We start from the raw sequence: 16,852 nt of genomic DNA, 5'->3' as shown, positions 1-16,852 counted from the left end.
GTCATAGTTTCTTTTCTGATGACTGTTATTTTCTGTGGTTTTGTTTGCTGTGTATGATTATAATATTATTTAAAATATATATTTATACTGTGATGAGTATTGCTTTATTTTTAGAGTAAATATAATATATAAAATTGTGCTCTTCTTAATATATAATTTAAAACAAACACATATTATTTTTAAAAAATAATAAGAAATAAATAGAATAATTAAAAAAAAAAGGTCATTGTACATTGGATATACAATTATTTTTAGGCTTTCAAGTTTTAAAAGTAGACAATAGTAAATAAAAAAAACAAATGAAACGTTATTTTGTCAACATCCAAAATGGAATTAATAGAAATCATTTTACATAACATTTATCCTACGTAATATTACGTATCTAAGTAATGTTTAGTGATCCAGGATTCTCATGTTTCCGGAGACGATTTTATTTTCTAACAGAGCTCCGGACGGGATATCTATCCTGTCTCCGTGGTTGGCAATAATGATAACAGTCCCCTGGAAAAATACAAAATAATATGTGTTAACACCAGTTAACTTAACTTAAGGGAGAAATTTTAATATTATAGGTGTCTTAACTTGAGATGAAGCTTCTATCTTTTTTTTAATATGAAAGAAGTCTGAGCATCCTGGGATGCTCAGACTGGGCATTTAGTGATTACATGATACACTTATGTAACATTCACAAATTTCTCAATTGATGGCGCCACAATCAGCCAAACTTCCGAATCTATTGAAATGCTACTAACACGTGAATGGAATTCAAGACCATTGCATATATATATAAGTTACAAAAATTAAGATGCAATATATTTGCAATATGGATGTTACACAATGGTCAAAATGGTGTAGTGTATAAAAGTAATCACTTAAGCCAGCCAAGTGGCAGGTCGTAAGCCCTGGGATGGTCATAATGATATCTTCTTACTTCTTAAAAAAAATATATATATAACATAACAGTCGCTGTCAGTAAATATTATGTGTCAAGGTGTATTGGGACATCACTGTCAATAACTGTGACATGTCCCCGAGTTTGGGATGAATGGTAACCTTGATTTATGTTGTTGTTGAAGATTTTAGCGAGTCTTCTGGACATTATTTAACAGGATTTAAAAAAAAAAAAATTATGTTGTACCGTTAGATAATGCCCAAAGGGTCACTAAAATCTTTCAAATCTTTTCTTTGTCAAAGTTAAAACTTTGAGATTTCTACCCATTTATCACCATTTTAATGTATAAAATGTATAGTAATTTACCTTGAGAGAAACACCTCTTCCAAATGTCACATCCCCCGAAACTGTCAAGTGGTCCAGCTCTATGAGGTCGGGAATGTTGGCAAACCTCCCCAAGAACTCCTTCACCTTAGCAAAGTGATTGTCTCCCAACTTCACCAGCGGCGTCGTGGGGAACATCCTCTGCGGAGACATGACCAGCGAGCCGTGGGACAGGCTGTAGAGGTTGGACATGACGAGGAGCAGGTCAGAGGTCTTCTTCACGGGCAAAAACCGACTCCTCGGAACGTTGATGCCGATCCCTCCGTCGAATACTTTCATCGCCGCGCCGACCGCGGTCTCCAGCTGAATGACGTTCAACCCGTTTGCTAACGTCTTGTTGTTGATTATGATCTCCATATCCAAGCATCCGCGGTCCAAAACGCGTTCGATCGCGTCCAACTTCACCCACAAGTTGTTGGTATTGAAAAATTTGAATGTTTTGACTGATTTGAAGTCTTCGACTCTTTCACTCGGGACTTGCGCTATTTCCAGCAGTCTGAGTTTATTCTCGTATTGGATTAGGGTTCCTCCCTTGACGTCAGCTCTGGTCTTGTCTGTCACTTCCATGACAAATTCTATGTTTTTAGTCGGTTGGAGGAGGAGATTGAGGATGTTGAGATCTACAGTGGCGCCTAAGTTGTCAATGTTGCTGATGAAGCAGTACTTTCTTCCTTTCTCGAGGAACTTCCTCAGCAAGCCGCAGTTCTGGAAGGACTGGTAGAAGTCACCGTGACCGGGAGGATACCATCTGAAAATTTAAGGACGTTTATTATCCACAATGTTTTTATTGGGTTAAAATTTTGGCGGATTTTGGTCCATTTAGGAGCTATTTATATCAAGATTTCTCTGTACTCTCACTATAGATAGAGATGTTTATTGAGATGGGAATATGGAAGTCTGGGTTTTACTGGCTTACATTGGCTGGTTAGAGTGATTATACACTGTAACATTTACCTATCCTACCCATGATTTTAAAGCGCCCTTGAGATGATTTATAACGAAAACGGGACCGCATAAATTGCCCATAATTATTATTACAGTTCACAGCCGTATATATAAATTTGAAATTCAAGATGTTGTATATACTTTGCGAGTAACAACACATCTCACATGTAATGAAAGATTCAAGTTAACTTTTTAATTTGAATCGATGTTGCTTATGCTGAAAACCCATTGCGTAATTGTGCCAACTGTGAGGAAAGAATTGAAGAGTAAGAGGAAGAGGTATGTATGCTTACGCTTCGAGGTCCTCCTGCACATCGCAGGACTTGGCGACGGGGAGGAGGGACTCGCGGTTGATGCGGGGGAAGCAGGACTGGTTGAAGGTGAAGATCTCCACCTTGAGTCCCTTGTACTTGCGGACGATCTTCTCCGTGTCCTCGTCCGTGTTGAAGGAGTTCATGAGCACCAGCGGGACGTTGCAATTGTATTTCTTGTTGAGGTGCTGACAAATCAATAATAATATATTAAACTCAAATCCGTTGCGTAATGGTCAGCACGCTCGGCTACCGTTCTGGAGGTCATGGGTTCGATTCTTAAGGAGGGTAAATAAATATAAGTGATTTTTTCACTGTAATATTTATTCAATATTACCCTGGAATACATGGTACCTGAAGCGGAGGGCTAATCACCTCTCCTTCATGTGTAAACAATCAAGATAAGACTGCGTTTATATGAAGCAGTGCCCTATGCACCATTGGGGTGCGGATAAGGGTTTTATTATTTTTATTATTAAACTTAAATCCTCAAAGAATTACAAATTCAGATAACTTCTACATAAATCCAGTTGCCCAGTGCAGAAAAGTATAATTAACTATCACGCCGATTCTCCGCAGGGTAAGGCAGATATAATAAAATGCCACACCACTCTGTCTTTGCAAAAATTCTTCACCTCTTCCACATTCATATATATCTTCATATATACCCACCCACCAATGATTTTTCTCTGATCCCTTTTTCTGACCACTTTCAAGTACATATTTCAAATACTCCATAATACCAAGTTTTCTACGGAATTCCTTTGCTTCTATTACCAACCACATTCACCTCATTAATTTGATTTACTATTCTTTCACTCATTTAATTCACATGTCCAAACCGTCTCAACATACCGTTTTTAACTTTATTGATAATGCTTTCAAGAATTTGGCATACTCAATTAAGTGTGCCAAATACATGATTATGTATGAAGCATTTCTTCATACATAATCATGCATCCTCGTGCAAGATGAGATGCCTGAGGAGATGCCTGAATGTGGAAGAGAAAAATAGTGTTTGCGAAGACAGAGTTGAGCGGTAGTCTGTTCTCCCTGCCTGCTCGTGACTGCAACAAAAGAATGACAGTTTCGCAGTCATATACAGAATTATCAAACTTTCATTCTGAAGATATTTTAGAAGAATCACTATGCATAGTGAAAGAAAACTCTTTATTTAAAATTTTAAATAAATAAATAAAAAAAATTAAAAATTAAAAAAAATGTGTGTCAGATTTTGTTAAATTTCCTATTGAATAATTTTGTGGCTTGGACATCCTATAATATTTAAAAGATAATTAATGCATTTCATTAATACTGTAGTAGATAACTTTAACATTTTCTACCTACAAAGATAAATGACTGTAATTAAAGATAAAGTAAATAGATATATTACAGATAAATAATGCTATATCATTGTTTTATATGGGTATCAGCAAGTACTTAATACTACATTAGTGTGATATTATTACTGATAACATGTTTTGATTACTCTCAGTGGTATTTGACATATTTTTCATCGAGAGAGGTGTAATTTTTGTAAATCAAAATTAGCATCAGCATCATGACATTGGGATCGAATGCAGAGCGAATACCGCAGTAACAAAAAACGCGCTAAGAGTGTCAGAAATGAAGACTCTTAGAAGAATATCTGTCAAGGGTCTACGAGATAGAATAAGGAACATCAGGATAAGAAAAATATGGGAGATCCAAGACGTCGTTGGGCGGGGAAGATAACGAAGAAGACGATGGTATGTGAGGAGAATGGAACCATCCAGACTCCCCCACACATCGCACTGTACGACCAATTCCAAGGTAGATAACTCCCGGGCAGACCACCAAAGAGATGGATTGACAGCTGGGAATCAACGTTGCAGGAGGTTAATCCCTCTTAAAAATGGGCCACGAGGCCTACACCAAGAAGAAGAAAGAAGATGTTTAATGGAATGACTTTAGGTACATACATAATAATACATAAGTAGTAATTTCCATTGTCTAAAAGTGTTACGTCAATAATTAAAATAATTGCGAAAGTACTCGACTATTATATTATTATTATTTTTTTGTTTGTTTGTTTTTTAATTATTTATTTGGCAGTCACCCAGTGAAAGGATGTTTCCGCCAGTGTCTAATGTCATTTTTATTTACAAACAAAAAAAATAGAAAATAATAATAACAATTAATACAAAATTTCATAGTTTAAATGCGTTTAGCTTTATCATTTTAGAAATTATGGATGCAATTCTAGAATTAGGTTCAGAAAGAAGGGTGGATACTTGGGTGGGGAGTTTATTATTATTATAGTTTATACTCTTCTATAAATAAATAAAGATATTCAGCTGGGATATCAACATCGTAGGAGGCTAGTCCCTCTTAAAAACAGGCCACAAGGCGTATACGCCATATACTTCTTGGTATACCAAGAAGAATAAAATTAGCATTTGAATAGTGTACAAAGAACAGCACTTGTCCGAGTCTAGTCTCACCTCGATCTGTTGCACAGTCAGGTCGAGGAAGGTGAGGTCGTTTCGGACGGGGATGACGGACTTGGGCCCGCGGCAGCCCATGGAGGTGCCCAGCCCGCCGTTGAGCTTCACCACCACCAGCTGCTCCAGCATGGCGCGCACCTGCTCGCCCGGCGGCTGCTCCAGCAGCGCGTACTCCAGCACCGCCCCCTCGGGCAGCTTCTGGATGTGCTCCCATGACACCGACGGGCCCTCTGCAACCAGACAAGACAAACTACTCAAGATACAGACAAGATTAGGTGGGAATCTGTCAGTAAACCACTGACAATACAATATGAGTAGAGATTGGTTGACTGACAAGATAAACTACTGAAGATACAGACAAGATTAGGTGGGAATCTGTCAGTAAACCACTGACAATACAATATGAGTAGAGATTGGTTGACTGACAAGATAAACTACTGAAGATACAGACAAGATTAGGTGGGAATCTGTCATGAAATCACTGACAATACAAAATGAGTTGAGATTGGTTCACTGAGAGGACAAACTACTGAAGATACAGGCAAGATTAGGTGGGAATCTGTCATGAAATCACTGACAATACAAAATGAGTAGAGATTGGTTCACTAAGAGGACAAACTACTGAAGGTACAGGCAAGATTAGGTGGGAATCTGTCATGAAATCATTGACAATACAAAATGAGTAGAGATTGGTCCACTGAGAGGACAAACTACTGAACATACAGACAAGATTAGGTGGGAATCTGTCAGGAAACCACTGACAATACAAAATGAGTGTGGACACAAGTATAGTTGTAGGAGTTTGAAGTATGTGTTGCGCAGTTTTAAATTCAGGTTAGGTTAGGTTAGGTTGTAAATGTGTGTGTAGTAGCCATGCTCCTTTGTTGACTGTCTGACTGTACCAGCAGCTATGCTTGGACATAGTGTAGATGCAGGAGGTGGGAGTATGTATCGTCTGTTAGTAATTTCAGGTCCTAAGCTATTGTTACGTTAGGTTAGGTTGGTGGAAATCAACGCGTGTGTATAGTAGCATGTTTCTTTGCTGACTGTCTGACTGTATCAGCAGTTATGCGAGGATATAGTGTAGATGCAAGAGGTGGGAGTATGCATTGCCTGTTGATAATTTCAGGTTAGGTAAAGTTAGGTTAGTGTGTATAGTAGCATGGTTCTTCATCATTGACTGACTGACTGCATCAGCAGTTATACGTGGACGTAGTGTAGATGTAGGGGTTGGAGTATGCATTGCCTGTTAGTAATTTCAGGTTAGGTCGGTCCTACTGGAGATACAGTTGGTCAGGTTGGGTCGGGATAGCGTACCTTCCGCCACGAAGCGACTGAAGAGCTGCGCGAAGCCCTCGAGCTCCTTGCGGGCGGCGGCCTCCCGCGCGGGCGGCGCGCTCTGCAGCAGCCGGTCCAGCTCGGCGCGCAGCGTCATGAGCGCGTCTCGCTGCGTCAGCTCGCGGAACTCGCGCGACCCGGACGGCGCGCGCTGGTGGCGGACCTGCGGACACGTGGACACCTTGCTTAGTTAGTACACGATCAGTGGGAGTCAGCGTAGTGGGTGGGAGCCAGGAGCCAGTGTTGTGGGTGGGAGCCAGTGTGGTAGATGGGAGCCAGTGTGGTGGATTGGAGCCAGTGTAGTGGGTGGGAACCAGTGTGTTGGGTAAGAGTGGATTTACTCTTTGTGTTTATGAGAAGCAACATTTCCGGCAAAATATCATAAAAACAGAGGTAAAGATCCTTTTGTTTTAGTTTGGGAATGATCTGTAAAAAAATCGTGTACTTTGGAGTGTCCTTTGTTCGCTCCAAAATTGACGTTTTTATTTCAATTTTCAAATTCAAGGTCTCACTTGGAAAAAAAGTATAGCTTCATTAATAATATAAGAAATAAAATATACACGTGGAACGAATGAGTGAGGAAACAACGAAAAAAACAAATTTATGAGGCTGAGGAAATAGGAGCGGAGGAACACCGAGGAAGATTTGGCGTGATCAAGTATGTCAAATATGTACTTGAAAGCAGTCAGGTCAGGAGTTGAATAATCGGCGGGTATGTATGAGAAGAGATGCATGAATGTGGAAGAGGCAAGGAATGTTTGCAAAGACAGAGTGGCGTGGCGTTCTATTCTCTGTGTCTACCCCTGCGGGGAAGCGGCGTGATAGTTATTTGGTTAGTTAAAAAATTATAAGTACCTACGGGAAGATTGTGAATAGTTGGAGCGTTACCTAATTCAATCACATCCTACTAAAAAACTAGTCTGTATGTTTTAAAATTGTGAATTGGTCAGGTTTATCAAAACGTGACCCCCAACAGCAGTCAATCGAATGTAAATACACAATACCAAATTGATAACAATACATTATCACTATTATGAAATACGACTAAAAAAATAGTAACATATACGATTCATACGTCCGCCTCCGTAGTGTAATGGTCAGCACTCTCGGCTACCGCACTGGATGTCCCGGGCTCGGTTCCAAGAGGGGGGGGGGGTTAAATAAATATAAATATATTGATTTTTCACTCTAATATAATAGAATACAGACGAAGAAAGTAAAGGAGTATTATAGGGTGAGGAGAAATAATAACAGGTAGGAAAAAGAGACACTAGAGGTTACATATCCGTATTTGTACTACATTGTATAATTTATAACACTGCTAATCTTATTATTGAGTTTGCTTTATGAATACGTAGGCGCCTAGGCCTACTAAATACGTCAAAAAACAGCCATATATTAAAAAAAAAAGATATTTGAATCTTACCCTATTCAAAAATGCTTCCATTTTCCTGTCAAAAGAATTCAAGCGGAAACCACAGACAAAATACGCGCGCTTTTTCAGAAGGCGGGAAAAGGGCGGAGAATTTTTCACGGAGGAAAAATAATCCAGACGATCGTAGTTCCGCCGCCACCGAACGGTCGACACTGCCGATGACAGCAGCCAACCGCGAGTACTTCTTTCGGAAGAAAAAACACATACACATCGTAATTTAATACTCTTATCGTCATATGTATTTATTATCCGTCGGATGATAACACAATCCAACTCGCCGCTCGCATAGCGAGTATTGTAGTTTATTTTATTGAGAAAATTGTCTTTGCTTTTGACAAATCGAATTTTCAAATAAATAATAGACTAAGAGATTTATTTAGTATGTACTTCTCCGTAATTTAAAAAAAAAAACAAGTTGACGTCATTAGTGTGACGTGGTTTGTTCTTGCGCAGGAATGTGAAACCAAAGTTTAATCCACTACATGTCGCTCTTTTAGTTAATTTTGTGTAAAAGAATATTACAAAACAGTTAACAATACAAATAATAAAAAGTAACCGAATGAACTTTTTTATATGTACATTTATTTGCTAAAATTACATTTGAATAAAAACATTTTATTAATCATTTAATTGCTCTAGATATGACCGCTAAGAATCTTATATTAAGATATTAAGACGACTCAACAGAGACGAGACATCTTTTTATATGAAGGGAATTTACGGTAGAAGTCGAGGCGTTCGTAAGGCTTAAGACCTGGCGTAAGTGATCACTTTTACTCCGTGCAACGTTCACCATTCTGCGTACTTGTTTAAAAAAACAGCTCGGTTGGAATTAACCTATTTGCATTAAATTAATCGCTAAGTGTAAGGCCATAAAAGAGAAAACTAAAATAGCAAATTGGCAAAAATTAATTTTACGCTCTGTAACGCACCGGGAATTTATTTCACTTCAAGATTGAAGATTAAATTTATAATGAAATGATACGACTTAAACTTAATAATATTTGTGTAAAGTTGATGTAATATTTGAGTTAGGTCATTGTTGCGATAAACAGTAATAATAATGGAATATTACAGAGATAAGTGGGTGGAGGTATTTATTATTATTACGAGTGTATTAGTAATTAAAGATGCGATGTATTTGTTATTGCGGTTCTTCATATAAACCTTTTTTGATCTACAATATAAACCAACAAATCATTAGTTATGTATGATAAAATCCTGTTAAAATTTGAACTTGTAACAAAAATCCACACAAACGCTGACTCTCACCCCTTGTATCATCCCCCACATCCAGTTTTAAAATCTAGTAATTTACCGCTCTGAAACCCGTGTGCTTAAAATCAATGTAAACTCAACCCAAAATTTCAACGAATTTTTCAACGATAATAAGTAGAGAACATGGATAAACTATATAATTCTTGTCCTTTTTCATTATCATAGTAATTTTCGATTTATTTAAAAAAAAATTAACATATAAATAATTCACAGCATCAAAGTTTATTGAATAAACGCATTTTTTGCAGCTTATGACGGAACTATATGAAAAATTGCTCGTGAAGATAATGAAATCTATAAGCTGCCGCATATATTCCGCTCATTTTCCCCTTCGAGTTTTTTATGATTAAAAAGTCATCGGAAGCCAAAATCAATCAAAATTAAATAACATAAAAGTTATCAACAAAAAGACATGTAGTAATACGATGAAAAAATATATTTTTTCAAATAGTTTTTGATAAAAATAACCTAAATAAATGAGATCAACGAACTTGAGATAAGAATATCAGAAACATTTTTAATGTAGTATATTCTTACAACATTTTGAGTGTGTCCAAATACTTGTTCACAAAATCTTGATTATCTCCAATTACAGGAGTTATTTTCATATTATTTTTTGACATCTCATCAAAGATGAAGAAGAATATGGAAGTCTGGGCATTTACATCTCACCAATAGATGTCTCTAGTGAAGTCCTAGTGATTCATGAACAAGGTTTCTAAATTGGTTCATATATATAGAACTTCCAAGAATTTGAGTAGTGTGGTTGTCAATAATGGGTAGAATTGGTGAATGTTACACGTGTGTAAAGTGATCACTCAAACCAGCCTATGACGGTCGTAAGCCCCGTAAATGCCCAGACTTCCATATTCTTCTTCATCTTTGATGAGATGTCAAAAAATAATAATTCAAATAATAATTAAATACATATTTGATATTTGTATTATATTTTTACAATCCACGAGGGCTGTTTAATATATGGAAGGAATAATTAACTATTTCGTGTAGTTTCACACTCTGCATATTTAAAAAAAATAAAAGACTATTTGTATAAAATCTGAAATCTCTTTAAACCATTCGTCGATTTCTTTGAAATTTTCACACAACATTGGACTCAAATAGATCCAAAAATCTGCAGGAATGAACACCCTCCCTCCACACAACCACGATGTGGTGTCCTAAATAAGATTGATTACTTTCAAGAAAAAAAATCACAAAACTGCCTATGTTTAGTATAAAAAAGGCTCAAAATGTATGTGAGACGCCTGAAAGTGTGCAGAATGAAAGGGAGCTGAGAAAATTGAAAAAAAAATGCTTTAATTATTGTTTTTATTTTAGATAAAATTAAATGAAAATGTTAGCAATCAATAATAATTTGTAGTAATATATTAAACATATCGCTCACTCCTTTCAACAACGTCATATATCAAGAATTGTCAATTTTCAGTTTTGCATGTTTTCGGAATGTCCAGAAAATGTACTATATCCCAGCAAAAGCGGCATATTTTCAACTTAATATTTACCCGCTACAGGGCAGAGAGTGTTGTTTTTACATTTTGAAGAAAAGGTATTGTTTAATTATTTTTTTAAATACACTAAATATTTTTCAAATGGAGAAAAAACATTCAGGTTTTACCTAAAAAGATCTGTTGCACAGTAAAAAGTTCAATAAGTGGCTTGATATTTATTTTTAATACATTTCATTTTATTCTTAAACTTTAAAAACGATCTCCTGAAAAATCAAGTTTTTTATATATGACGTTGTTGAAAGGAGTGAGCAATATTACATCTATATATATATATATATATATATATATATATATATATATATATATATATATATATATATATATATATATATATATATATATATATATATATATATGATATCCAATTGTTAAGATATCTGGTATGGGTCGTCAAAGTAATAAATAAAGGAGAGGCCTTGGAACAATACGAGGAAAGGCATCCATATATAATATTATTACATTATTACACCACTAGACATGAGATAAGTGTTTATCCAACACTACAAGTGCACTTTGTGAATGTATAGTACATCATTATTGGTGCTATTCTGCTACTGTTCAGTTAATGCTATAATTTATAAAAACTAAATAATAATAAATGTATTTAAAACATAAATCTAGAGATAGTTGTCGGCAAACTCATTAGTCAACAGAGTCATATATCCACGTACAACGATTGAGTTCTTTTAAAAAATTATATTAAATCACCCCTGCGTTGATGTGTATATAACATAGAACATAGAAAAAAAAAACGTAGTTACAGTGAAAGGCTAGCCCTTCATTGTAACTACGGAACATAATCACTGGTCAAATAAAATAATAGTGGAAAAACTATACATTACATAGTTGTTTTTTTTAAAGGAATAACCCGCACAGCCTCTACTTTTCAAAGGTTTGTATGCAGGTAGGATAGTAAGGAAAGGGAAGGTAAATGTGAAAAATACACCCCAAACATCCAGACTAATTGAAAATAAATATAATAGATTTATATTATCCACTGACACTTCGTGATGGAATTGCATTTTTAATTTATTATTAGATTAAAACCAATATTTTTAGCTTTTCCACTTTTTTATTTGACCAGCGACCGGGTTTCGTCGTTACCGACATCATCAGACTGAAATCAGACCGACATCATCAGACAGACATCAGACGTTACCGACATCACCAGTCTGATGATGTCGGTAACGACGAAACCCGGTCGCTGGTCAAATAAAAAAGTGGAAAAGCTAAAAATATTGGTTTTAATCTAATAATAAATTGAAAATAAATATTTTAAAAATTTATTTTGCAACTGGAGGGAGTCGAACTAGCGACGTAAGTTTTGCAGTCTAGCGTCTACCCAACTACGCTACAACGCCTGTATTATATTGAGTAATTCTGTACTTTTTCACCAGATATTTGTTGTGCCAAATTAGTGAGTACCAAAGTACCTGACAAAATGGTTCTCCTTTATCATTAACCGAGAAGTACCAGAATAGCACCATAGACTGGTAGACTGTTGGTGCTACCATGTAAGAGACAGAGTTGTCTTGAATGCTAATTAGTTGACAAATAAATAATGCTGAGTGGATATGTTACCACTTTAATTAGTCAATAGAAGCCATAGAGAAAAGAGAAAAATATTAAGTTACATTTCTTGTGAAAAGAAAAAATACAGGTCACACATCTTATCATTAACCCTTAATGGTCCAATGTCAAATCTCATTCCAAAAAAAATATCAAATGACTTTTACACGGGACCTACAATGAAAAAATCCATGTCGAATATCATTGGACATTTTTTTCATCCGTATTATTAATAGTATTATTAAGTTAAAATGCAAGTTCAATTTTTTTTCAATTTTATCTGTTACAACAGTATGAGGAGCAGAGGACAAATGAATTTTTGCCCATTGGAATGTGTAACTGTCAACCTGGATTTTTTAATATTTTTTGGTGACCGGAAAGGGTTAATTTCTGATTTCTACTAAAACCTACATTAAAAATTCAAAATATATTATTTATTTATCGAACTTCTTATACACAGTTAATGTACATTGGTGGGTTTATTGCTAAGAAGCAAAATCTTCCAACCAACCAAAAACATAGAGATACAGGTCAAAGTCTGTTCTTTAAATTCGTTTTTGAAATTATTGAGCAGATAGTGCTTGTGCGTACATAGTGCAAAACTAAATAAAAAAAATAGTAAAGATTTGTAGTATGAATGATAAAACAAATAAAATATTTTATATTCACGTAACAGTAAATCGTTAAAAATAAAGATAAAATTATATTAATGTATAAAACTATTAAAAAAGAAATGAAACTCACGGAGAATTAATTAGAGGAACTAATTTAAGCGAAGAATAAAACTTGTAATTCCCATAAGAGTTTGAACCACACAACAATATTGGCACGGTCGCAGAGTGTAAATAAAGATCTATGTCCACTTCGCATTCATAGTCCCTTATCACCTAGACTTTTATAGTTGAGTAAACTCTAAACCCTAGTAATGTAGGTAGAAAAATGACATTAAAACGATAAGTTTATTAAACATAATTATATTTACTCCATGTTTCGTCTCGGATAATTACATGGTCACATAACGGATGTATATATCTATTATTAAACTAAATTATAGACATATGTTGTCTATTTGCATGATATTGTAAATATTTACTAATTGTTGGATAACTAAAGAACCTCGACTTGCGAACTTGTCTATGTAAGAAATCCAGATTAGAGATAGGAGCCGAGGCGCATTGAGGTTATGCATGCCGTTCCTGCGCTGTTTGCTGTTTCTGCGTCACATCTATCTGTAATATGGCGCAAAGAGGATCTGAAACGCATGCTGCACATACATATTTGCTATTTTGTGTATCTATATTTATGTTTCGATATACAATTAGTAAAGAGTTTATTCTTCTAAGCTTTATCTGCACCCAATGGTGCATATAGGGCGTTGCATCTTATCAGTGTTATCTTGATGATTATTCTAGTATTTATTTTGAACCCCCTAGGAATTGAACTCGGGAACTCCAGAACTATACCATGGAGGCAGGTAAATGCAGAGTGAAAAGTTTACAATGTTTGTATTAAATATGGCAGGAAGAGAAACACTAGTCACTATAGTTAGGGTTGCATACCGGTATTTGTACAAATTAGTGATTATTAAACTCATTTTTAATTTAAGTTTTACTTGGTAAAAACCAATATTTATTAAAATATATGGTTCTTCCTTTTAAATAGTAGTTTTTAAGTAAAACTGCCGAATCAATCAATGAAATTATTTAAATCTTTCCAGGATAAATGCAGTGAGGCTTCGCCTTTAACTCTTTCACTTATGCAACCTGCATTCCGTAAAATATATCCATACGAAAATCTGTACCTTAGAATTGTTCATCCTGCTTTCTGCGATTGAGTTAATGCAGCATCGTTCTGATGTGGTGCCCAACGCCTCACATAAGAACACCCATAATTGTGTATGGATACCAGAAGAATAATGGAATGAACAAATGAATAAACGGCAGTTTGGAATGAATGGGTCTGTGTATACATATGGAGAGGCATATCACGCAAGTATGGCAAAATGCAAAATCAAATGTCTTTCAAAAAGTTACAAATGTTTTTTTAAATTTTATTCGTAGTTTTGATGTGAGAATGGATTGATGTAATAGGAGAGGGAACTAGCTGCGAATATGATAACTTTTTTTTTTATGCCCATTTAAATGCTGATAACATTTGATGGGCTATCATACCATGTATCAACAGCATCTCTTCCCGATGCTTCGCGATGCACTTCAGTGTCCGTCATCAGGACAGAAGCTGATATATGTAGTGACACAAGGCATAATTGCACAGAAAAACAGTATCGGTCCCTTATAAGGTTTTATACTTAGGCAGTCTACTTCTGCCCATCAGAGAAATAGTGTATCCATAAAGATTTATGATGATGTTATGTTTGTAGGACAGTAAAATACGTAATTGAGTTTTAATAATATGTATATTGTTATAAACAACATCAACTCAGAGACCTTGAACAAAGATTTCCTCGTGTTTATAATACTGATTCTAGCTAATGATCAGCCTAACACATTGAGTACTATCTAAAATTGCGAGTCATCATTATTATGAGGGAATTCGCGATTTGTAAAATCACCTATACAGCAAAGTTTTGAGATATATTAGAGTCCCTTAAGGTAGGAGATTCAATATTAAGTTACCATAGATTACCATCTGGCTTACTTCCACATCAGGGTTCCAATAAAAGACCAAGTCAACTTTGCTACATGGGTGACTTGGTTCAGACCAATTCTACTACAACTACTACTATTACAGGACAGGATGGAACGCCACACTCTTCTCTCCTGACATACACTCCTTGCCCTTTACATCCATACATCTAGTCATACATGCCCTCCAATTATGTAGACTTGACATCACTTGAATTTATGTAGACAATTTAACATCTTCAAATTTTAGGCTCCGATTGATCTGGTCGTGCCACATCTTTTTTGGCTGTCCTCGTTCTGTTCTTCCATTCACATTTGCCAAATATACTTCTTTTATTTTTACGTTTAAAGTGGTATTACACAAAGTGAACGGTGAATGATAAAGAGAGTGTTACTTCTTTCTTAGTCATTGTCTCATCCATTTTCTCCAGATGTCCATTGTAGTCCATGGTATTCCATAAAGAACTTTTTTTTTTATCATTTCAATTGTCCCTAGTTCAGCCTTACATTCATTTCTAATATCCTCATTTTTAGTTATGTTATAAAATGATTTCCCACACATTCTACTATAATAAGACTAATTCTACTATAGCAAAGTGTTTATAAGTATAAAGTCCTATATAAGTACATTAGTCTCGCATTTTTCTGTATGTTCTGCATTTGCTCATATACCGTATAAAATTTAACCACACACTTTTCAGCAATGCGTATATTTTCGATACTTCGAAAGTGTAATGGGGTACTTTTTTCTTACATTTTTATACTTGATACAATATGTGGAAAGTTGGTACAAGTGCCGTCCCACTTAATTTCAATTATCCGTTCTCCACACTTGTAATGCAGATTGCAAGATCTGTAGTAGAAGTACTTCTTACCCTTCTAGATTGCCAGCTACATCTACAAAATTATTATTTTCAGAAATTGTAAGGAGGTTGCATCTGATGTCATTCTGATTTAACTTTTTTGGCTGAAGTGAAAGACACTAGTGCTGTAGGGGAAAGGAAACGGAGGAGGAATAGTAGATAATATTGAAGAAGAAAAGGAAAAAGTGGCAAGAATCATAATGGTTTTTTTTTACTTGGAACTGATAATATGTTCCAGTCTCTTGAGGTTGAAAAATAATATAAGTTTGTAAATAATATAATAAATGGAAACATTGAAACATGCATGCGCGCAATGGAACAAATATAACACGCATTCAGTAATGTCGTATTTATTTTATGTATTTTTTACGTTCGCTAACAGATCGTTTTAAAAGTGAGGGGATTCACGTTTCATACAAAACATATACTTATGTGCAGCAATAATGATGAAAAGTACAAGCAGAATTAAATACTTCTTAATTAATGAATAAAGATTTATTTGATATGACGGGATATCATCCTCATCACAATAGTACTTGAGGTAAATCCGAAAGATGGATGTAAAATTTCAATTGGCATTCCGTGTTCCAAGAGCAAATATCCGATAAAACCAGAATTCAAATAAGTTATTATTGACCTCTAAAGACTTTTGAAGGTTGATGTTGGCATAATCAAAACAAATACCTATCAAATACGAAAAGACCAAAGTGCAAGAGGCGATAAGCGTCGGCAGTCCGTAATTAATTTATTAGCCATGATTGTACACTGAATACTCACTTTCTTATCATCCTGGTTTACTTCGAGCATCTTGCACTATCGCAGTAACCCTCACCTTTCAAGATAAATCAAAAAATAAATTTAAAAAAGTTTATTTTCGATACGCGGCACAAAAATATTACCTCACACGAAACGTCAGAAAATACACCACCTATGGATATTATGTCGAAACTTCGAACTGTCAAACCGGATGATAAAGGCGGGGAATTTAAATTTTTAAAATAAACTGAATTCTTCCACAAAAAATGTCATATAAATTTTTTTATTTACTAGCAGATAACAGCCTGTAAATCTGTTGTATCGCAATCTTGGAGTACAATATATTAAAATAAACAAAAAAAAGCATTATAATATATTGTGTGAAGTCAATAAACATCAAAAATTGTTACTTTGAAATAAA

General features: G+C 35.1%; 1 protein-coding gene across 3 annotated transcripts; it reads right to left on the bottom strand.

The window, feature by feature from the left end:
- Positions 1-310: 310 nt before the first annotated feature.
- UGP (UDP-glucose pyrophosphorylase) lies at positions 311-16,609 on the bottom strand. Of its 3 annotated transcripts, none has more exons than XM_088263540.1 (6): positions 16,453-16,609; positions 6,336-6,519; positions 5,016-5,248; positions 2,515-2,720; positions 1,259-2,024; positions 311-501 (listed from the first exon to the last, which is right to left on the bottom strand). In XM_088263540.1, the coding sequence occupies exons 1-6, from the start codon at positions 16,480-16,482 to the stop codon at positions 394-396; spliced, it is 1,527 nt and encodes a 508-aa protein (XP_088119666.1). In that variant the 5' UTR covers positions 16,483-16,609; the 3' UTR covers positions 311-393. The 3 variants fall into 3 exon arrangements, with proteins under 3 accessions (XP_088119666.1, XP_088119668.1, XP_088119667.1); XM_088263542.1 differs by lacking the exon at positions 16,453-16,609 and adding an exon at positions 12,912-12,932; XM_088263541.1 differs by lacking the exon at positions 16,453-16,609 and adding an exon at positions 7,783-7,945.
- Positions 16,610-16,852: the final 243 nt, after the last annotated feature.

The sequence above is a fragment of the Brachycentrus maculatus genome, unplaced genomic scaffold, assembly GCF_059751285.1.
Source record: "Brachycentrus maculatus isolate JH-2025_06_01 unplaced genomic scaffold, ASM5975128v1 h1tg000201l, whole genome shotgun sequence".
NCBI lineage: Eukaryota > Metazoa > Arthropoda > Insecta > Trichoptera > Brachycentridae > Brachycentrus > Brachycentrus maculatus.
Note: the sequence above shows the minus strand (reverse complement) of the source record. Positions and strands in the feature narration are given on the sequence as shown.